Genomic DNA, 23,284 nt, shown 5'->3' on the forward strand with positions numbered 1-23,284 from the left:
TGGGAACTTTCTGCCGAACTTGAGCACGTTGTTGGAGTTGCTACACATGTTCCTGCGTAAGGGTTGCGATTGGTTTTGGGGGGGGACTGTCAGGAATGGGTTTTTGATCGGGCGCGAAACCTACTTTGTTCAAACAAGTTGTTGACCTGGAACGACCCCTGTAAAAAATTGGTTCTGACATGTGATGCATCGTCCTCTGGGGTTGGGTGCGTGTTGCAGCAGGGCAATGCTGAGGATCAACTACAACCTGTGGCTTATACCTCCAGGTCGCTCTCTCAAGCAGAACGGGGATATGGGACGGTCGAGAAGGAAGCGCTTGTATCTGTCTATGGTGTAAAAAAAATGCATCAATACCTCTTTGGTAGGAAGTCTGAATTAGAGACGGACCATAAGCCATTAACATCCCTGTTGTCAGAAGGCAAGGCTATCAATGCCAACGCATCAGCTCGCATACAGCGATGGGCTCTCACGCTGGCTGCTTATGACTACTCCATCCGGCACCGGCCCGGCACTGAAAATTGCGCTGACACGCTCAGCAGGCTTCCACTGGCCACCACTGAGGGGGCAGCGGAGCAAAGCGCCGAGATGGTCATGGATGTCGATGCCTTTGACAGCGCAGGCTCCCCCATCACAGCCCGCCAGATCAAAATCTGGACCAAAAGAGATCCCCTCCGATCCCTGATTAAGAAATTTGTCCTGACTGGGGATTGAGCGCCCGGACACAGAGCATGCCCTGAGGAGGTCAGACCGTTCCACAGACAGATGGATGAGCTCTCCATCCAAGCCGACTCGAAATGGATCATGCACGTCATCCACCACCGTGGAAAGCCTACGTGCGATCTTTGCAACCCATGGCTTGCCGGACATCCTGGTTAGTGATAATGGCCCATGTTTCACAAGCTACGAATTCCGAGAGTTTATGTCGGGCAATGGCATCAATCATGTCAGGACTGCGCCGTTCAAGACGGCCTCCAATGGCCAGGCGGAACGTGCAGTCCAAATCATGAAGCAAGGTATGCTCAGGATTCAAAGGCCCTCCCTACAATGCCGCCTATCGCGTCTCCTGCTGGCCTATAGATCCTGACCGCAGAGCTACTAATGAAACGGACACTCAAAACTCGGTTGTCCCTCATTCACCCAGACCTGACCGACATAGTTGAGGGCAAGCGCAAGTCACAAAACGAGTACCCTGACCGAAATTCGAGGGGGAGATGTTTAGAAATAAATGATCCTGTATTCGTCCTCAATCACGCCATGGGACCCAAATGGCTTGAGCGCACTGTAATTGACAAAGAGGGGAATAGGGTCATCGTGGTAAAACTCAATAATGGTCAAATATGCCGTAAGCATCTGGACCAAGTAAAAAAAAAGGTTCAGCATCGACACGGAGCAACCTGAAGAAGACCATGAGATGGAGCTCACAACACCGCCAGTGAACGAGCAACAAGAGCAATCAGAAAAATGCACAGTCCCTGCGGTCAGCCCGGATAGGTCGGAATCACCACAGGTGACAGACACTCACGTCAGTGTCCAACAACCAGAGCCTCAACTGCGGCGCTCCACGAGGGAGTGTAGACCACCTGAAAGACTTAACCTATGATCCTAATAAGACTTTGGGGGGCGGGGAGGGGAGGTGATGTCATGTATGTAACCACAATGTAACACCACTGTAACACTCAACCTAGATGCACACCTTGACCACAAGGGGTGAACTTGTGGGAGACACTCCTTACCTGATCACACAGGTATAAAAAGGGAGGTCCCACGCAGGGTCATCGTCTTTGGAGTCCTGTGAATAAAGAGTTAAGGTCGCAGAGTGACCTTGTCCCCAGAATGTGCCTCGTGTGGTTTCATACTGTAGAGTAAGGACTTTACAATGGCCATGTTTTTAGCGGCCTAGCCCCATGTTCTGTAATTCCTGCCCTAAACCTCTTCACCTCCCTCTCCTCCTTTAAAACCCTACTTAAAACTCACCTCTTTAACAAAGCTTTTGGTTGCCTCTCTTCTTCGGTACAGCGTCCATTTTACCCCATAAGCCTCTGAAGCACCTTGGAACTTTTTTCCACAATAAAAGTGCCATATAAATGCAAGTAGTTGTTCTTGCCAGACATCTGAGTCAGTTCGGAAAATTTACAGTGATTTGTACTATAATAGAGCACTATTCCTTTACGTATTCAAATTTTTTCCCTCTGATTGGTGTGCACCCAATCACAGGTGCTAGGTGCCTAAACCCAGAAATACAGGACTGTTCAGATAGCGAGCACTTTGGCAGTGTTCCATTTGACATGTACTTGAGGGAGGAGGATGGGGAGAGAAACAGCTTCTTACATGCTTTCTTGTTCTTAAAATTACCATGCTGAGCAGATTTATTTTGATATATTAAGCTGAACCCAGCTACAGCTTAGGGACTGTGGGTGGAGCCAAGCGACTGCTGTCCTGTTTTGACTTTTAACCGGAGTTACTGGAACTGCCGTGTTAATTACTTTGATCAGGTGCATTGCATTTGAAAAATAGTGTTCAAGAAACAACTCAGTGTTACAATTAATTTCTTGATCTCTAGTAAGCCAAGAATTAAACCTTTTTCACCCAAATGGTTTTCAATCAACATTGTATTCAGATTAATTTCTTAATTGATAATATTCAGATTGGTTTAACTTAGGGCAAATGGTAGCAAGCCAAATATAGCTTCATATATTGAAACAGAATAAAAAGGTGAAATATTATGTTTCCTACATTAATCATGAATCTTGTAACATCCAAATTTTCCAATTAATGTTGGGGTCCAAAATGTGACATTTCACCGAGGGCTCCAGTACAAGACATACATCATCACTGTAGGAGAATCAACATGGTTTTGTGAAGCATACATTGGGGTGAAATTCGGTATTGCCCCGTTTGGGGGCGGTAACCAAGACGAGGCAGGACTTCCTGCGCCTCGGCCATGAAATTAGGGTTACAGCCCCCTAGAGGAAGTGGAGCGCAATGTCAGGCGCTCCAATTCCTCTTGGGGCTGGGACCGAGACAGTAAGGGTGTGAATTTTCCAGCACTACGCAGCTTAAAGGTAGGGCATGCTGCGAGCTCTGCAGTGGGGGTGAGGGCCCTCCACTTCACCACCAGGGATACGGGGTGCCATGACAGCAGCCCAACACAGAAACGGAGTACGGGCATGGACCTCGCGAAATAGTCAACAAAAGGCCGGACCTGTAAGACGGCTGGTAAAAAGAAAATGGCGGCGCGCACCGCCCCTTTACTTTTCACCCCGCGAGCGGTGTGCAGCCCGGTTTGCGACCTGCGAGGCTGACGCAGACATCGCCTGTGGCGGCCTCACAGGCCACTGCCCAATTTCTGCTGCGGATAAAAATAGGTTGCTGCACACGGTGATGACATCATCCTCGCCGGCGCAGAAAGCCGGACCGCTACCGGCGGGAGCGGGGTGCTGCTGATTTACGCCTATGCTAAATCCTGCGCAATATTGCGGGAGGCAGTAGTGGCCCCCCCTCCATTCCCGGGTGAGAAATCATTTGCGCCGCCTGGGAGGGTAACGGGAGGTACAAACGATGTGAATTTCTCCCCCATTACGTCTAACTAAATTAGCATAACTCTTTGTTACAGGAATGCTGGTATTGTAATGTATGCACCTGCGAGCATGCTCACGGGCTTGTGGAGCTGTTGCACTGTGAGTGGCTCAGCCAGTCTCGTGATGTTCACAAGACTCAATAAAACCCCAGTTAATGGGGCTGTTGGTACGGACTACCACACAGCACAATGAATGGGGACTCGGTTGAAAATAGATAGAATCCTGATTCAGTTAGAGCAGAAGGGCAGAGCCTGAGGGCCAGGGTTGAATGTGGATTTAACTGGTCCATAAAGGTTCTGGAGGAGAACTAATAATGTGGTGAGGTTGAGAGACTGAGTGGATTCTTGTGGTGGCTCTGTGATAAGGCGATGGTACATCGGGACATGGGAACTGATCTCATACGGTGAATATTTTCTTCTGTTACCTGCAGGACACTGGCAGCCGGGCACACAGGATGTAGTGGAGCACTGGGTGTCTGACTGCAGGGAGGTAGAACAGATCTGAGGGCAGCTGCACTCACTAAAACTTGATCCACCGTCACAAGTTACACCTAAGAGAACACAACTGATTATACTAACAGCACAGAATTGCAGGACTCCAACAAGTACACAATTCTTGAAACTGGTTCTCCACTGGCCCAGTGGGTGAATGCACTGCCCGTGGTGGTCCTGAGCTATACAGATCTAAAGGTCCTAGGTCCCCGGTCTGTACTTAGTTAGCTGATTGCATCCAGTTGTAATTAGCCTCAGTGCATCAGGGCTCGGGAGTGGGAAGTAAACAAAAACAGAGTTCCTGTTCCGGAACATTAACCAGGACCCTCACTGGAAAACATGCATTTGTAAAAATTGGAAGAGGTCGAGATCAGGATCACGCTGAGTCGTGATGATGCCAGTCCATGGAGAAATAGCCTGCTGAGACTCACCATCTGCAGCGAGACAGAGGAACGGCCACTTGGTTACTGCAGCAGGAAACATCTTAGCAAGTTTCAGTAGCTTTAGGAACAATAGGGCCCAAGTTTCCACAAGAAAAAAAACGGGCGCCCCTCCGAGCTGGGCGCCCGTTTTTCGCGCCTAAAACGGCGCCTAAAAAAATCCTCGGTATTCTCCACCGACTTACTGTGGCCCTCGGCGCAGCCGGCACGAGCTGTGGGGGGGCGGAGCCAGGTCCCTGCGCTGAAAACAGTGCCGGGACCTCTGCACATGCGCGCGACAGTCGGCACGCAAGTGCAGTAGCTCCAGGCGCCGAACTGTGTGGGAGGGGCCCGAAGCACACAGCCCCTAGCCCTGGCCCAATGGCCTCACTGGGGCTGCGTTGATGAGGCTCCTCCCACGGCCAGCTCCTGCTCCCCGCCCGACTAGACCCGACACTCGCTCCCCCCCCCCCCCCCGACACCCGAGACCCGCTCCCCCGACATCCGCTCTCCCCCCCCGCCCCGACCAGACACCCGCTCCCCCCCGCCCGAGACCCGCTCTCCCCCCCCCCCGCCCCGACCCGAGGCCCGCTCCCCCCCCGCCCCGACCCGACACCCGCTCCTGTTCCCCGACCCCCCCCCTCTCTTCCCTCCCCCCTCTCTCTCTCTCTCTCTCTCTCCCTTCCCTCTCTCCGCTCCCCCTCCTCCCCTCTCCCCTCCCGCTCAGCGGCACGAACAACTGCAGAATTCTCCCTGGCTGAAGCACTTTCACACAGGTAGGAAGATGGTTTATTTAATCTTTTCTTGGCTTATAAATGTTTATTCAGGTTGGATTTATTTGTATAATATTTGTAGAAGTATAAATAAGGATTTATTGTCGAATTTAATGAGTTCCCTTCCCCCCCCCCCCCCCCCACCTCGTTCTGGACGCCTAATTTGTAACCTGCGCCTGATTTTTTAATGTGTAGAACAGGTTTTTTCAGTTCTTCAAAAATCTTCACTGGCGCCATTCTACTTTAGTTTGGAGTACATTTTCATTGTGGAAACTTTCAAATCAGGCGTCAGTGGCCGGACACGCCCCCTTTTGAAGAAAAAATTCTGTTCTAAACTAGAACTGTTCTACCTGACTAGAACTGCAGAAAAAAAAATGTGGAGAATTGCGATTTCTAAAATAGTCTGTTCTCCACCAGTTGCTCCTAAAAATCAGGCGCGAATCATGTGGAAACTTGGGCCCATAGGAACAGGAGTAGGCTATCCAGTCCTTCAAGCCTATTCTGCCATTCAGTGAATCATGGCTCATCTGTATCTCAACTTGGTTCAGGGGAGAACAAGGGAGAAGAAAAAGGTGGGGGGGGGGGATGTTTGGGAGAAGAATTGTAGTCACACAGTGAAGAACAGACAATAGAAACATAGAAACATAGAAAATAGGTGCAGGAGTAGGCCATTCAGCCCTTCTAGCCTGCACCGCCATTCAATGAGTTCATGGCTGAACATGCAACTTCAGTACCCACTTCCTGCTTTCTCGCCATACCCCTTGATCCCCCTAGTAGCAAGGACTTCATCTAACTCCCTTTTGAATATATTTAGTGAATTGGCCTCAACTACAGGACTATTGGGATTGCTGCTCAGTCCCACACTTTGATTGTCTGGTGTAAGCAGGGTTTATACCAGGATACTATAAATTATATTGTGTTCATATGCTGGTTACATGAACCCCCACTAGATAGGCATTTGGACCTGTGAGGGCTATTCATGCCTGCTGTAAACATGCTGGTTTTGGACGCCATTTTGAGAGTTGCTATAAAGGACACAGTATAAAAGAAACTCCTGGTTCAGTTAGTCTGTTTATTTACGTACACAACATCATTTGGCGACAAGGATGAATCAAATTAACCTCCCTACCCTCCTGCCTTTCCTCTCTATCCCCGGGGATCCTCCAATCCCGTGGCCGAGATGCATAAAATGCTTTTCTACGTACATCACAGCGAGTGGGTTAGACGGCAACAATGTAATACCAGCTCACCGCCGTGCAAAACTTATCCACTGCCTCAGCACTGAAGGCCAACGCATTTTTGGCCAAGTCGAAGACACGGAGTAAGCACCCGAGAGAAATATTTGGTGCTAAAGAAAAGTATCATGATGGAGAGATAAAATTTCATCAAAGCGGGCAAGGGAATGATGAACCAATTAAACAGTGTATCATTTCATTAACTCAACTTGCCGCTATGTGCAACTTTGGAGCACTCACAGAGGAAGTGATCAGGGATCAAATTATTGAGAAAACAACAATCCCCCACATTCGGGAATGCTTGCTAATGGAGGATGACAAAGTGACATTGGACAAAGCAACTAATTTGGCCATCCAAATCGAATCAGTGCTTTCCGATTGAAAAGCGATCAGATCCCCTGGTCCCGTTGTGCAGCAGACTTCAGCTACAGCCCATGTGCAAGGCGTTCGTCCAAAGCGGAAATCACAGTGGAGACCCAGGGCTAGTAATAAGCCACCCACTATGGATTGCGGGCCTAACTTCCACTGCTTTAACTGTGGGGACAAATCACATTCAGCAAAGAGTCCTAATTGCCCTGCACGTGGGAAGAAATGCTCTACATGTGGTAAAATGAACCATTTTGCTGGTGTCTGTCTCTCATTGCAGCATATTCGACATGTGGACAACCCCGAAAGTGATGAACCCAGTATGGTTTACACCGTTAGTGACATTTCGCATATCAGTTCGGGCAAATTCAAGGATTGTGATGTAAACATTGATGGCACGCCCATCTGCCTTCTATTGACCTTGGAGCCAAAGTCTCCATATTGAGCGAGGCTGTGTATAAAACCCACTTCACGCACAGTCAACTGCAGCCTGCAACTTCCACTCTACATGCGTACTCCGACTCCAAAATTGAGGTACTTGGGGTCATATCTGTCCCGATATACTACAAGGACATAACATTCAAGAATTTTTCCTTTCATATCGCGAAGGGATGAAGCCTCATGGGTGTTGACCTTTTTGACAAGCTTGGGTTCAAAGTTTATGACCCAACTGGTACACCTGTGTACACGGTGAACTTTGACAAGCAGTATCCCTCAATCTTCACAGGGTTTGGAGTGACAACAAAATTCTGCCATCGTCCCCGCAGTGACCCTTCCATCAAACCGGTTGCGCAGCGACTTCGCCCTCTCTCATTCGCGGTTCGCGACCAAGTATCCGCAGAATTAACGCGACTCAAATCTCAGGGAATCATTGAGAGCATCGACTCTTCACCCTGGATCTCAAACGTAGTCATTGCTTGGCATAAAAATGGGGAGATCCGCCTATGCATTGACCTGAAAGAGGTCAACAAGGCTATCATCCCCAGCAAGTAACCTCATCCTACTATCGACGAATTGTCTTCAGAATTCCGCAGCTCAATAGTTTTTTATGAAACTCGACATGCACCGCAGTTACCTGCAAATACCCACAGAGGAGGACGGCAAACCGCTCACAGCATTCATGATGCATAATGGTCTGTATCAGTATCGACGCATGCCCTACGGACTATCTTCTGCACCAAGTGCATTTCAGAAGATTGTCACTACTATGCTAGCAGGCATAGAGGGAGCCCTCAATCTCTTTGACAATATCGTCGTCCACAGACGGACAATGGAAGAACATGACCAGTGACTTCACGCAGTTATGGCTAGACTTGCTGTACATAAAATTACACTTGAAGCCAATAAGTGTACATTCGCTGCTGGAGAAATAAACTTTCTGGGCTACAGAGTCACAGCACAAGGTATCAAGCAGACGCTTGACAACATTGAGGTGATCCAGCGAATGCAGGAGGCTACCAATGTCAAAGAACTTTTATCATTCCTCGGCACTTGCAACTTCTATCTGAAGTTCGTCCCGCACTATGCGCACTTTGCCGAACCACTTCGCAAGTTGTTGCTCAAGGATGTCCCTTGGGAATGGACAGATTCCCAAGCTCAGGCATTCATCTAGCTTAAGGAGAAAATCACTTCTCATCTTATCCTCGCGCACTTTGATCCGAATGCCACTACGTACGTCACCATAGATGCATCAGGCACCGCCTTGGGTGCTGTGTTCTCGCAATTAATTGACGGCCTGGAATGCTCAGAAGCCTTAGCCTCTCGCACGCTCTCATCTGCAGAACGTAAATACTTTACAGAGGAACACGAAGTACTCGCTTGCATCTACGCATGTGAACATTGGCACATCTACCTCTATGGCAGGAAATGTACCCTCGGTATGGATCACCAAGCGCCATCTACGCTATTCGCTACAACTGGATCTGGGCACAGACCACTACGAATCAGCCGATGGTCAGATCGCCTTTGTTGTGTATCTGTAAAGCATGCACTCCCATGTTCCTCCACCAGGGAGTGCATCCCCTGAAGTCCCAAGGGATCCCAGCATCCCTTGGGAGCACTGTATATAAGACGGCCCCTAAGGCCTGTTCCTCACTCTGGAGTGTCTTATTAAAGACTGAGGTCACTGTTACTTTAACCTCCCTGTGTGCAGCCTCATCTGTGTTAGGAACACAACAACTGGCGACGAGTACACAAATCCAACGCAAAGATGCAGCAAACTGTGGGCATCCTGGAGAAGTTCTCGGAGGGTGAGGACTGGGAAGCCTATGTGGAACGGCTAGACAAGTACTTTGTAGCCAACGAGCTGGATGGAGAAGGAAGCACTTCAAAAAGGAGAGTGGTTCTCCTCACGGTCTGCGGGGCACCGACCTACAGCCTCATGAAGAATCTTCTGGCTCTGGTGAAACCCATAGATAAGTCGTATGAGGAGCTGTATACACTGGTTCTGGAGCATCTTAACCCGAGGTAGAGCGTGCTGATGGCGAGGTATTGGTTCTACACATGCCAGCGATCTGAAGGTCAGGAAGTGACGAGCTACATCGCCGAGCTAAGTCGACTTGCAGGACAATGTGAGTTTGATGGCTACCTGGAGCAGATGCTCAGAGACTTTTTTGTACTGGGCACTGGTCACGAGACCATCCTACGAAAATCTTTGACTGTAGAGACACCGGCCCTCAGTAAGGCCATTGCGATAGAACAAGCGTTTATGTCCACCAGTGATAACACCAAACAGATCTCTCAGCACACAAGTGCTAGCAATGTTGATAAAATATCTGGAACTGTGTTTGTGAACAAAAATGTACAGGGCAGAAACCACGAGTCTGCAACTGCCAGCAGGCCTCAGGTGACCCAGATGACTCAGAGTCTGTAACAAAGGATGAATGCAAGGCAATTCACACCTTGTTGGCATTGTGGAGGTTTCCATTCAGCCTATTCATGCCGCTTCAAAGGGTATGTTTGCAAGAGCTGTGGAACAATGGAGCACCTCCAACGAGCTTGCAGACAGGTTGCAAGCTCTGCAAAACCTGCTAACCACCACGTGGCAGAGGAAGATCGGTCTATGGTGGACCAAAGAAATTTTGACCCTCAGAGAGAGAGGATGTGCAGGTATCTCACGGGGGCAAGATGCATGGTTTACCTTTGTGGGTCATTGCAGGCGATGGGCCGACGCTTCTCGGCAGGAGGTCGATGGGAAAGGTCCATGGGAGCTGGGAAGACTTCATTCCTCCACAGACTGCTGTTCCCCGGGTTCCCAAAGAGCAGCTCCGAGGAGAAAGAAGCCGTTCATCCGCAACCTAAACCCATACACAGGTGACAGCAGCCCAGAACTCGTGACCTCAGGCAATCCTGCAGCCTCAGCCTCCACAGACGAGCAGACCCTGGAAGAGCAGTCTTGTAGGTGCGAGCCAATCGCTGGGGTGCGGGCCGGCGGGGCGCTGCGGGCGAAAAGCGGGAGATCCATCGATGGCCGACAAATCCGGGGGGCCCACGCAGAGGAAAAATCGGGTGGCGGTAGCGGCTACGGTGGCGGCGGCGGCCACAGGAGAGGCAGCAGTTGCCGGGATAGCGGTAGGAGTGGAGTCTACAGCGGCGGTGGAGGCTATGACGGCGGCTGGTGTGACTCAGGAGAATGCAAGCCAGAGCGTCGGATGCGGCAGCAATTACAGAGGCTGCTCTCACAAGGACTATGAGTGATCGAGTCCAGGGAGCCACTTCTGCCAGAGTCAAGATACATTGCTCTGGGCTGTTTTTCTTCTTTCTTTCTTTGTTCCTTCTGCGCCAGCGAGCCCAAGATGGTGGTGAGCCTCGTGGCAACAGAGCTCTGCAGACAAAGGCCAGCAGAGCAACTAAAATGGCGGCGCCCAGTGGAAGCCTCGTGGGAACCACAAGATGGCGTCTTAAAAGGGAAATGCACCCGGGAGTCTTAAAAGGATCTTACACCGTTGGCGGTCCCCACAAGGGACTTTTGTAAGGCAAGAGCGAGTCTAAATGAGCTATGTGAATGTAATAATTTGGATTTATGATAAGAGTTAATATTTTAATGCTGATTGGTTACTGTGTTTAAAATAATGGATATGAATTACGAAAAGTGTTAATACCATGAGGTGCAAGTAAAAGGGTAATCGATCTGTGACTAACGACTAATGGACTAATGCGATTTTCGATTTATGTGATTCATGCAATGATTCAGCGGCTGCAGATGAGCTGCCAAGGTGGCTATTTTCTGAGAACAGAGGCAACGCACTAGTTGCGATACCCTGTCTCAGCGCAGCCCATTACCTCGGGCAAAAAGGGGCAGTATACCGCCAACGTACCTCACCCAAAGGAGCTGGGATTAAATAACTGTTCAGTGTACCTGCAACCTTTTGACAGAACATCTGTACCACATATTATATGTACCACATAAATATACTGTCTATGTATACCTGCTTTCTGTTGGAGGTTATGCTTATGTACTTTATCACCCATGTAAGGACTGCAAATACCACATGCTTGCACAATCTCCACATGGGGGAGTAGAAGGAAGTGGATGGTCATGGACTCACACTCACAACCAGGACGAACAAGGCCGAGGTCACCGGCAATGGCTTTTGGAACCGGGGGGGCGGGGGGGTGGGCGGGGAAATGAGATGTTATACATTTAATGTACCTGGACAATACATAAGTACAATGCTGCACCACAGAGGGCGCTGTGGTGGGAGACCTGAAAGTACCTGCAAGACAGAGTATAAAAGGCTGTCCATCAGACCTGAGAGGCACTCTGGAGTGACACAATAAAGGACAAAGGTCACAGCAGTTACTACAATACTAGACCGTGTGGAGTCAGTGGTTTGAGTGCTACATACATCACAGAATGGCTTACCCGTAGCCATGGAACTGGACACTGGCGCTAGCCAATCCATCATGAGTAAAAAGATGTTTGAGAGACTGTGGTGCAACAAGGCACTCAGACCAGCCCTGAGCCCCATCCACACGAAACTGAGAACATACACCAAAGAGCTCATCAGTGTCCTGGGCAGCGCCATGGTCAAGGTCACCTACGAGGGCACGGTGCATGAACTGCCACTCTGGATTGTCCCGGGCGATGGCCCCACACTGCTTGGAAGGAGCTGGCTGGGCAAAATCTGCTGGAACTGGGATGACATCTGAGCGCTATCACATGTCGATGAGGCCTCATGTACCCAGATTCTTAACAAATTTCCTTCCCTTTTTGAGCCAGGCATTGGAAACCTTTCCGGGGCGAAGGTGCAGATCCACTTGGTCCCAGAGGCATGACCCATTCACCACAAGGCGCGAACGGTATCTCACATGATGAGGGAGAGAGTGGAAATCGAGCTGGACAGGCTGCAACGCGAGGGCATCATCTCCCCAGTGGAATTCAGAGAGTGGGCCAGCCCAATTGTTCCAGTACTCAAAAGTGACGGCACGGTCAGGATTTGCGGCGATTATAAAGTAACTATTAATCGTTTCTCGCTACATGACCAATACCCACTACCTAAGGCAGACGACCTATTTGCGTCACTGGCAGGAGGCAAGACATTCACCAAACTCGACCTGACTTCGGCCTACATGACGCAGGAGCTGGAGGAGTCTTCGAAGGGCCTCACCTGCATCAACACGCACAAGGGACTGTTCATCTACAACACATGCCCGTTTGGAATTCGGTCGGCTGCAGCGACCTTCCAGAGAAACATGGAGAGCCTACTCAAGTCGGTACCACGCATGGTGGTTTTTCAGGACGACATATTGGTCACGGGTCGGGACACCGTCGAGCACCTACAAAACCTGGAGGAGGTCCTCCAGCGACTGGATTGCGTAGGGTTGCGGCTGAAGAGGTCGAAATGCATCTTCATGGCAACAGAAGTGGAGTTTTTGGGGAGAAAGATCGCGGCAGACGGCATTCGGCCCACAGACGCCAAGACAGAGGCTATCAGGAACGCACCCAGGTCACAGAACGTCACGGAGCTGCGGTCGTTCCTGGGACTCAACTATTTTGGAAACTTCCTACCAGGGTTAAGCACCCTCTTAGAGCCGCTACATGTGTTATTGAATAAAGGTGAGAACTGGGTATGGGAAAAAAAACAAGTAATTGCTTTTGAGAAAGCCAGAAACATTTTATACTTCAACAAGCTGCTTGTATTGTATAACCCGTGTAAAAGACTTGTGCTCGCATGTGATGCGTCATCGTACGGAGTCAGGTGTGTATTACAACAAGCTAACGTTGTGGGGAAGTTGCAACCTGTCGCCTGTGCCTCCAGGAGCTTGTCGAAGGCCGAGAGGGCCTACAGCATGATTGAGAAAGAGGCATTAGCATGTCTGTTCGGGTAAAGAAAATGCATCAGTACCTTTGGCCTCAAATTTGAGCTGGAAACCGATTACAAGCCCCTCATATCCCTGTTCGCTGAAAAAAACGGGATAAATACTAATGCCTCAGCCTGCATAGAAAGGTTGGCACTCGCGCTATCAGCGTATAACTATACCATCCGCCAAAGGCCAGGCACCGAGAACTGTGCGGATGCTCTCAGTCGGCTACCACTACCATACAGGGGTGGAAATGGCGCAGCCTGGTCATGGAAGCGTTTGAAAATCACCTGTCACGGCCCGCCAGATTAGAACTTGGACCAGCCAAGATCCTCTGCTGTTCCTAGTAAAAAAACTGTGTACTGCATGGGAGCTGGGCCAGCATCCCCGTTGAAATACAAGAGCCAATCAAGCCGTTCCAGCAGCAAAACGATGAGCTGTCCATTCAGATAGACTGCCTATTGTGGGGTAACCACGTTGTGCTACCCAAAAAGGGCAGGGAGATGTTCATCTCGGATCTCCACAGCACGCACCCGGGTATAGTAATGGTGACAGCGATAGCCAGATCTCACATGTGGTGGCCCGGTAACTGACTTAGAGTCCTGTGTACGGCAATGCAGCGTGTGCTCAGTTGAGCAACGTGCCCAGAGAGGCACCACCAAGTTTGTGGTCCTGGCCCTCCAGACCATGGTCGAGGATCCATGTTGACTATGTGGGCCCGTTTCTCGGCAAAATGTTCCTGGTGGTGGTGGATGCTTTTTCAAAATGGATTCAACGTGAAATAATGTCGGGAAGCACCGCCACTGCCACCATTGAAAGCCTGAGGGCCATGTTTGCCACCTACGGCCTGCCTGACATACTAGTCAGTGACAACGGGCCATGTTTCACCAGTGCTGAATTTAAAGAATTCATGACCCGCAATGGGATCAAACATGTCACCTCGGCCCCATTTAAACCAGCCTCCAATGGGCAGGCAGAGCGGGCAGTCAACCAATCAAGCAGAGCCTTAAACGAGTCACAGAAGGCTCACTCCAAACCCGCCTGTCCCGAGTACTGCTCAGCTACCGCACGAGACCCCACTCGATCACAGGGGTGCTCCCGGCTGAGCTGCTCATGAAAAGGACACTTAAAACCAGGCTCTCGCTGGTTCAGCCCAACCTGCATGATCAGGTAGAGAGCAGACGGCAGCAACAAAATGTAAACGACGGTCGTGCCACTGTGTCACGGGAAATTGATCTGAATCACCCAGTGCATGTGCTAAACTATGGACATGGTCCCAAGTGGATCGCGGGCACAGTGGTAGGGAGTTTGTCGTCAAACTAGACAATGGAAAAATTTGCAGAAAGCACCTAGAACCAAACGAGGCTGCGGTTCACAGACTGCCCTGAACAACCCACAGCAGACACCACCTTTTTCGAGCCCACAACACACACCCAAATGATCAACGACACCATCCCGGACTAGGAAATTGATCCCATCACGCCCAACAGCCCAGAAAGGCCAGGTTCACCCAGCAGCCCAGCGAGGGCACAGCCAACACACCAGAATAGACATTTGTACCGAGGCGGTCCACCAGGGAAGGAAAGGCTCCCAACCGCTTCACCTTGTAAATAGTTTTCACTTTGACTTTACGGGGGAGTGATGTTGTGTATCTGTAAAGCATGCACTCCCATGTTCCGCCACCAGGGAGTGCATCCCCTGAAGTCCCAAGGGATCCCAGCATCCCTTGGGAGCACGGTATATAAGCCGGCCCCCTAAGGCCTGTTCCTCACTCTGAAGTGTCTTAATAAAGACTGAGGTCACTGTTACTTTAACCTCCCTGTGAGCAGTCTCATCTGTGTTAGGAACACAACAGCCTTCAGCAGTATAACTTTGATGTACAGTACATCGCTGGCAGTCGCAACCACGTAGCTGACATGCTCAACCGCTCGACACCTGCTTCAGACTCTGGAGCTGACTTGTTCACAGATGATGACACATATGTCATGTCGATCATCACTCAGTCCATCAGAAACCTTGTCTCCTGCGACAAACTCAAAACCGAATCACAGCGTGAAGTTACGCTCCAGCACATGAGCCATTTCCTCCAGACAGAGAAGCGTAAACAAATTCCTGAAGAGCTGAAAACCTTCCACAGACTTCGCAATTAATTTGGAACGATGGCTGCCTAGCCTGTGGTGCTAGAGCAGTAATTCCCAAGTCGCTTCAACAGCGCATTCTCTCATTGGCACATGATGTCCACATGAAGCAAAGATGTCGCGATTCAGTATGGTGGCCTGGGATTGCGACTCGCATCGAGGAGTTTGTCTCACACTGCGAAGCATGCAGTCTGAGCGAAAAGGCCACAAGCATCCGACCAGTGCCAATGAAGCCCATTCCATGGCCACAAAGACCATGGCAACAACTTCAGTTGAATATCTTCGGTCCAGTTGAAGCAGTTCCTTGTTGTAGTACATGACCTGCATTCCAAATGGCCAGAAATTGCTACAAGTTCCGTGACCTCATCAATGATCGTCGCTTTCTGCAGTGTATGTTCATGAAGTGGAGCCTTCCAGAGGTCATAATCACTGACAATGGACCACAGTTTTGTCCGACCAGTTCGCAGATTTCCTCACTCGTCATGCTATCGAGCATTGCCTTACTGCTCGGTTCAATCCTCAAAGCAACGGAGGTGTTGAGCGATTTAACCGCGTCATCAAAGGAGGGCTGAAAGCAGCAGGCCAAACATTCGACAAAGCGGTTCAAACCATTCTCCGCACATACCGTTCTCCACATATACAAAGCACTCACTAATGGGGAAGGCACACGCTGAGCTCATGATCGGGCGGAATCTTCACTGGCTACTGGGCATTCTCAAACCCCCCAGCCAAACCTAGCACCAAGATAACAACACTCGCGTCCCAGATTTCGGAACGTCAACGAAAAGCGAAGTCGTACACCGACACAAAACGACACGCTCAAAAGCCCCAACTGAAGAATGGAGATTGGGTCAGAGTTAAACGCCTTCACTTTTGCCTCCAAAACAGATCGGATGAAAGTTCAGCCCTCACACCTACGAGCTCAACGGTGGAACTCGATGGAACGCTCGTAGACTGATCCCAACTCACAGGCCAACAGACCAGTAGGATGGAACAGAGGCACCATTCTCTTTCCCAAATGAAAACCTCGATCAAACACCGCAAGCTCCATGACAGTTGCAGCGTATCAGAACATGGCCTGGCTATCTCACGGACTTTGATTATTCAGAAGGGGGGAAATATGTTGTGTTCATACTCTATTTATTGGTTACACGAACCCTCACTAGACAGGCATTAGGACCTGCGGGGGCTATTCAAACTACTGTAAACATGCTGGTATTGGACGCCATTTTGAGAGTTGCTATAAAGGACACAGTTAGTTACACTACTCCTGTTTCAGTTAGTCTGTTTATTTACGTACACAACAACTTACACTGGGGATGTTATGGTGATGCAGGGTGTTGCAGACCTGTGGCAAGACAACAAAGTTCTGATCTTGCATGTGCTGCTGGGAGGGAGTCACCGAGTAGAGCACAGCGTGAAAATCAGAGCGATTATGACCAGCACCCATAGACTTGCTGCATGGACATAGTGTGGCCCCAGCTACTCCCATAGGCCTGTTACCCAGCCTTAAAATGGCACGACCCATGTTTTTAGACAGGAGAAGCTACAGAAGCAGAGAAAATAACTCAAGTTAGACAAAAAAGGTCAAACGTTCCAGCAAGAAGACTGATGAGCTGATCCACCATTTCCAATCCCCGAGGTAAGGCAGACAATTCAGTCCCCAGCTGGTCTGTAATTGAAGCTGACCATTGGTAGCTCTGGAATTCCCTCTCTAAACCTCTTTGCCTCTCTACTCCATTAAACTGCTCTTTAAAATCTACCTCTTTGACCAAGCTTTTAGTCACCTGCCCTAATATTTCCTTATGTCAGATTTTGTCTGATAACGCTCATGTGAGGCACCTTGGATTTATTTTGCTATGTTAAAGGCGCTATATAAATGCAAGTTGTTGTTGATGTGGAATTAACCGCCACTTGCACCACCCCCTCAGAAATCAGCTCCAACTGACCAATCGCAGGCCGGCTCACTGCCCAGCAAACACTCACCGCATAGCGTTTCATTTCGCCAGTTTAAGATGACTCCATTTCTCAGGGCACGGAAGGTGTAGGCTGACAATACGCTGCACAGGCACCGTGTCTGTTCCACACAGGCGCACAGGTCGGTCAGGCAGGCTCGGTAATAAGGCTGAGGGTCGATGCTGTCATGCGCTGGCTGAAATAAGGGACCCTGAGAAGTGAAGGACAGTAGGCAAATCACTAATTGAGATCTTCAAACAACACAACTAATACAACCAAAAGTATTGTCACATGGTAAGGATGGGTTCGTAGTCATGACATTTTAATTTCAATTTTAGGCAAATTTTTCTTTTGGAGCAAAATACTATGGCTTGGAACAATCTACCTCTCACACCATGTCCCAACATAAAGTAGTCCCACATCAGGTACAATAGATAGATAAGGGTAAAGGTCCCTATGAACTGTCCAGTCAAACATGGCAGGAACGCTATGGGGTCGAATGTAACCCAGAATGGGTCTCGAGGGAGGCATTTGCAAAATGCACATGCTGGCCTGAGTTTCAGGTTCGGGGCCTTTTGACTCCAGGACCTCATTTCAATGCCACAAGTCCACATCCCACCTGGAACGGGCATGCGGAGTGGTTTTCGGCAGGTGAAGATTGGACAGCCCTTGGCCGCCTGCCAGCTTCCAGTTAAGTTGCAGGGAGGGAGTTTCAGGAGGGTCTTGCGAAATGATGGCCGGTGGGAGTCCGGGGCCGGTGAGACCGCGACTTTCCTGCTCCTGCTGGCTCCACGTAGGAGGAATTTTTATTTTTTGACTTACCTGGAGAGTCTGTTCATTCTTTCCACCAGCTGCCAACCTGCTTCAGCCTGGGGGGAGCTTCCTTGCTCAGACCCCAGTTAGCATGTCATCGGGTTTCTATTGACCTAATAGGACACTGACTTGCAGAGGCTCCCATCTGCTTTTGGCAGGTTCCTCTTCCGCCCGCAGGTTACTATCGGAGGCAGCGGGGAAAGGCTCGAGTTCCGAGCGGGTAAGTGATCTGCTCATTTTTAAACTGCCAAGCCGCCCCGTTTCCACCAGGCTGGTAGGGATAAAGTCGCCTCCCATGTTTTAAAATGCAGAGTAAATCTCCCTCAGCATTGCCCCATAAGGCACTTTCCCGTTAAGTAGCAGATGCAGAGTAGAAAAGATATGGAAATAGGAAGAGGGGGGAAATGAAATCATTCACAAAGCTGGTCATCCTAGTGGTAGAAAAGGAGGGATGTGGAAATAAGAAAGAACACAAAACACGTGGGCATATTTTATAGACCTGACTGTGATTAACAGAGGAACATATGTGTGTGTCTCAAAGGCATACAAGAAGAATTGGAGATTTTAGGCTGACTCTGTGAATAGGTGTTCCCTGCGAGGAATACAGTTGTCAGGGTCACAGGTTAAATAATCACTAGCCAACAGCTCGTGGTTTCGTGTCTCTTCATTTTAATGAACATTCCTCTCTGGGATTACCCAATTAAAGAATCAGTGCTTATAATTTTCATATCGATTGGGTGAGAAATAGTAGCAAATATTTTTTTTTTTTTAAAAAGTGAATAAATTGCTTGAATATATTGAAGAACATTTCCCAAAGGACCATGTCTTGCAGCCAATGAGGGCAGAGAGAGAGCATGAAAAGAAATCTTACAGGCAGTATCAAAAGGAGAAGGGTTTATTAGAAACAGATTTAGGTATGATAATAGTGGAGGTTCAGAGCGTAGCAGAAATGCTATGTGAATATTTTGTTTGTGTTTACAGACAAAATTCCAGAGAAGGAGGACACAGGTACAGGGAAGACGAGGGTAGAAATTTTAACAAGAAAATTGCAAAGAATCAACTAATGGGATGGAAGCCAGGGAAATAACCAAGTCTAGATGATTTCTGCCTGAGGTTTGTGAGATCCCGTGCTGCCAGTAGGATTGGCAACTCTGGTTGGACCGTATTCTGGGAGGTTTCATCACATGACCTTCTGTCTCTAATTGCCACTCCAACGTTCTCCTGCCAATACGTCAATCATTCAATAATAGCTACAACACCCACAATCCTCTCGGCTCGAAAAAACGTTCAATCTATTGCACGGTTTTACCAGGGCTGCCCACTCTGGTTGGATGTTCCGGCTCCAACTGCCCTGACCCCATGCCTCCGCTATCAGTCACCTGACATGTTCATCCTCGTGGCACATCACCTTCCCGCGCAAATTGGGAAGCAAACAGACTCTGCATTACCCGATTGGATGATTCTCGACTGCCAATCAGCCTTTTCTCCCCCAACTCCAATATTATTTTTAAAATGCCACTATGATTTTGTTCTCCTAGGTTACTCAGAGGAATGTCCAGGAGATTAATCTTGAATTCTGGGAGATTCCAGAATAAATCAGGAACGTTGGCAACCTTAGCTGTTGGCAAGGAATAAGTCCACGAGGAACAGGAAATTGGGCAAGGATTCCTTTCCAGCTCAGGCTGGCCAAGTTCCTAAAGCAAGCTGCCTGTTGTTAAATCACAAAGATTATTAACTCAATGAAGAAGATACCATGATAACGCTGCAAGTGCTGTTTGCTGATTGGTGGTGAGGAAGTGTTGTTCCATTGCATGGGTCCTCAATATCTTTGGCGCTACACAGGCTGCCTTTCATCTGCCTGACGAGCCAGCTGCTTCCAAACTCAATGGGAGACGAAGCCACTTCTCCACCTGGCAACCTATCACAGAGAAGTAATCCACGGTTAGTAGTCTTTGACTCATGCAACTTCATGGTATGAACTTCTAATTAGTAATTTAAGTTAGAAATTTCTGTGAAAATTCAGTCAATGCTGATCTTGTCAGTTTTGTTCTTTTGGTGAGTTTTAGCACTCCCCCAAAAAGAGAGCAATGTAAGTAATGGCAATGGAATGCCTTTGATCATTTCACCACCAGCTGTACCAGGTCAGGTACAATGTAAGGTAGCTGCAGAGTAAAGCTCCCTCTATACTGTCCCATCAAGAACTCCTGGGTCAGGTACAGTATGTGTTTAGAACCTTTACTTTGGACCCCAAATTCTTTGGGAGATCTGCCGGTTTCCCAGAAAATGTCGAAGACCTGGTTGCAAGTGAAGGCCAGTGGGTGGAGCTACAGATGGGACTCTCTACATTAGGAGGTCCAACACCTCAGGTTGCAGTAGGATCTGGTATATCAGTGGAGGCAGGTGTGCCAAGTGAGTGGAAGTATATTGGCTTCCATGTGGGTGGATGTGAGCCCCATTGGTAGAGTCCAGGTAAGTTTGTACATTGGTCCCTTGCTCAAGGAGCCAATGGGAAGATGGCCAGAATTTATAGGAGGTGGACAATCTGTCTCCCACAGAGCAGGCACCAGAGTTTCTGGTTGGAATGGACAGGCAAATGCCGGAGATGCATCTGAAGCGCCTACCTATCGCAAGTAAATGAGGCACTTGTCCACTGACCCTACGAACTCCAGTGGGATCAGTGTTGGAGGACACTGTTGGACAGGGTCCTGCCAGTTACACCGAGATTGCGACTTGAGGAACTTCTGTGCCTTTCTATTTAAACTGTTCTGCATCTGATATCAGAGTACTTGGTGGGACAATGCAGAGAGAGCTTCAGTTGGCATCTCACCCTGCCAATCTGGAAATGCTTGTTGCTGCCGCTGGATGTAAATGAAGAAAAACATCAAAGCACTGATATTCCTCAAGCTTTGAGGAATATTTGAAGACTATAAAAGATCGTAGAGCCAATTCCTTAGCCCAAGCTCCCAAATGGGAAGGTGCTCTTGAAGCAAAGGTCAGAGGTAGGGGTACAACACTGTAGCCCTAATCTCCGACAATACTTCCTGTGAGCCCAGCTCTCTACTGGGAAAATGGGAGTCACAGAATTAGCCCTCGTGCCAAAGTTATGTTATCCAACATTTACAGTGATTTGATGACGGGTGAAGTGAAAGTGTGAGTTGCTCTGGGGTGGTCAAACTAAGCATCTGCACCTGAGCGAGGTTTCTCACAAGTTGCAGCATGTCAACAGCAGCAATAAACTGAGTTCCAAAATATTCTAATCAGTTGATGAAATAAGGCTTGACTCATCCCAAAAATTAGGGAGGCAACTTTAACCTCACCCACCCATCGTGAACTGACAAGTTTTGGTGGCACGGTGGTTTTACACTCCGCCCGATTTTACTCTGCATTGAAGTCAAAGGAGAGCAATATTGGGCGGGGTGTAAAGCCGCCGTTCCACCAAGCCCATGGGATTCTCACCAGGTGAATTTGGTTAAAATGACCCCCTAGCTGTTCAGATGTCTCAGCTTCACTATTCTGAGATGTGCACATGCACTTCAACACTTACACAAAATCATCTGATGAGTTTCCATTGAAATTGCCACACAGTCCACACATTCTTGACTGCAATGATCCAGGGACATTGATTTCTATAAAACTGTTCCCATCCCAAGTGATGCTGAGGCCTTCCAGCGACCTCAGAATGACATAGAGTCCTGTTGAAAAGAAGCACCAGAAACCATTTAACTAGAACACATTTAACTAGATATTGCTGTAACTTTGCACACTCTCTCACAGTGCAGTGTCCAGATTGTACAAAGCTATTGGTAAACATAGCAATCATGCAGGACTTTCCAAAGGTAGGGAGCACTCAATCATACTTCCTCAGTTAAACAAGTGGTGATCTCTGGTTAGGCCTCAGCTGGAGTATTGTGCACAATGCTGGGCACCTCACTTTAGGAAGAATGCCTAGAGAGGGTACAGAGGAGGTTTACCAGGATGACACCAGGGATGAGGGAGTTCAGTTGTGGAGAGACTGGAAAAGCTGGGATTGTTCTTTTTAGAGCAGAGAAGGTTGAGGGGAGACCTAATAGAGGTATTCAAAATTATATGGGGTTTTGATAGAGCAAGTGGGGAGTAACTGTTTCTTCTGGCAAGTGGGTCGATATGCAGAAGTCATAGATTTAAAATAATTGGTAAAAGAACTAGAGTTCAAATGAGGAGAAATCTCTTCACACAGAGGGTTAAGATCTGGAATACATTACCTGAAAGGGTGGCAGAATCAGACTCCATAGGAATTTTTAAAAAGACAATTGGACATGTACTTGAAGAGAACTCATTTGCAGGGTTATGGGGAAAAAGCTGGGGTATGGGCCTAAATTTCAAAGAGCCAGCACAGACATGATGGGCCAAATGTCCTCCTTCCGTGCTGAAAGATTCTATGATTCGAACCTATCCAACAAGACTCAAGTGGAGAGAGCACTCAGATCCCCGTTCCATTTTGGTCGAGTACCAAGGAGTTCCATTTGAATGAGGTCTTCTTGACACTAAATATTTACTTTTTCAGGGAGTGCTACTCTCCTGCGTATGAAACCTAAACTGTGCAAATTTACATCTGTTACAAATTTCTAAATATTATATAGAATTAATTAATAGCAAAGAAACAGGCCATTTGGCCCAACTGGTCTGTGCCGATGTTTATGCAACTCACGAGCCTCCTCCCACCCAACTTCATCTAACCATATCTGCATATTCTTCTATTCCTTTCTCCCTCATGTACCTATCTAGCTTCCCCTTAAAGGCATCTATGATACTCACCTCAACTACTCCATGTGGTAGCAAGTTCCAGATTCTAACCACTCCTTTCTTCTGAATTCTTAATTGGATTTATTAGTGACTATCTTCATGGCCCCTAGTTTTGAGCTCCCTGACAAGTGAAAACCCCTTCATAACTTTAAAGCCCTCTATTAGGTCACCCCTCGACCTCCATCTTTCTAGAGAAAAGAACCCCAGCCTGCTCAGTCTTTCCTGATAGTTATAACCACTCAGCTCTGGTATCATCCTTGTAAATCTTGTTTGCACCTTCTCCAGTGCCTCTACATCCTTTTTTGCAAAATGAAGATAAGAACGTTGCACAATACTTTTAAGTGAGGTCTAAAGGTTCTACAAGTTTAGCATAACTTCCCTGCTTTTCAATTCTAGTCCTCTAGAAAGGAACCGTTGTGCTGTTTGCATT

General features: G+C 48.5%; 1 protein-coding gene across 8 annotated transcripts in view; it reads right to left on the minus strand.

Annotated features, from left to right (window-relative positions):
* Positions 1 to 23,284, minus strand: part of LOC139280002 (kielin/chordin-like protein) — a 531,474-nt gene that overhangs the window by 6,069 nt on the left and 502,121 nt on the right. For all 8 annotated transcript variants that reach the window (XM_070899412.1, XM_070899417.1, XM_070899413.1 and 5 more), the window contains 3 exons: positions 21,617 to 21,764; positions 19,825 to 19,990; positions 17,290 to 17,470 (listed from right to left, as the gene is read on the minus strand). In XM_070899412.1, coding sequence (XP_070755513.1) covers positions 17,290 to 17,470; positions 19,825 to 19,990; positions 21,617 to 21,764 — 495 coding nt within the window. The remainder of the gene's footprint in view (positions 1 to 17,289; positions 17,471 to 19,824; positions 19,991 to 21,616; positions 21,765 to 23,284) is intronic.

This window comes from Pristiophorus japonicus, chromosome 14, assembly GCF_044704955.1.
Source record: "Pristiophorus japonicus isolate sPriJap1 chromosome 14, sPriJap1.hap1, whole genome shotgun sequence".
Lineage (NCBI taxonomy): Eukaryota > Metazoa > Chordata > Chondrichthyes > Pristiophoridae > Pristiophorus > Pristiophorus japonicus.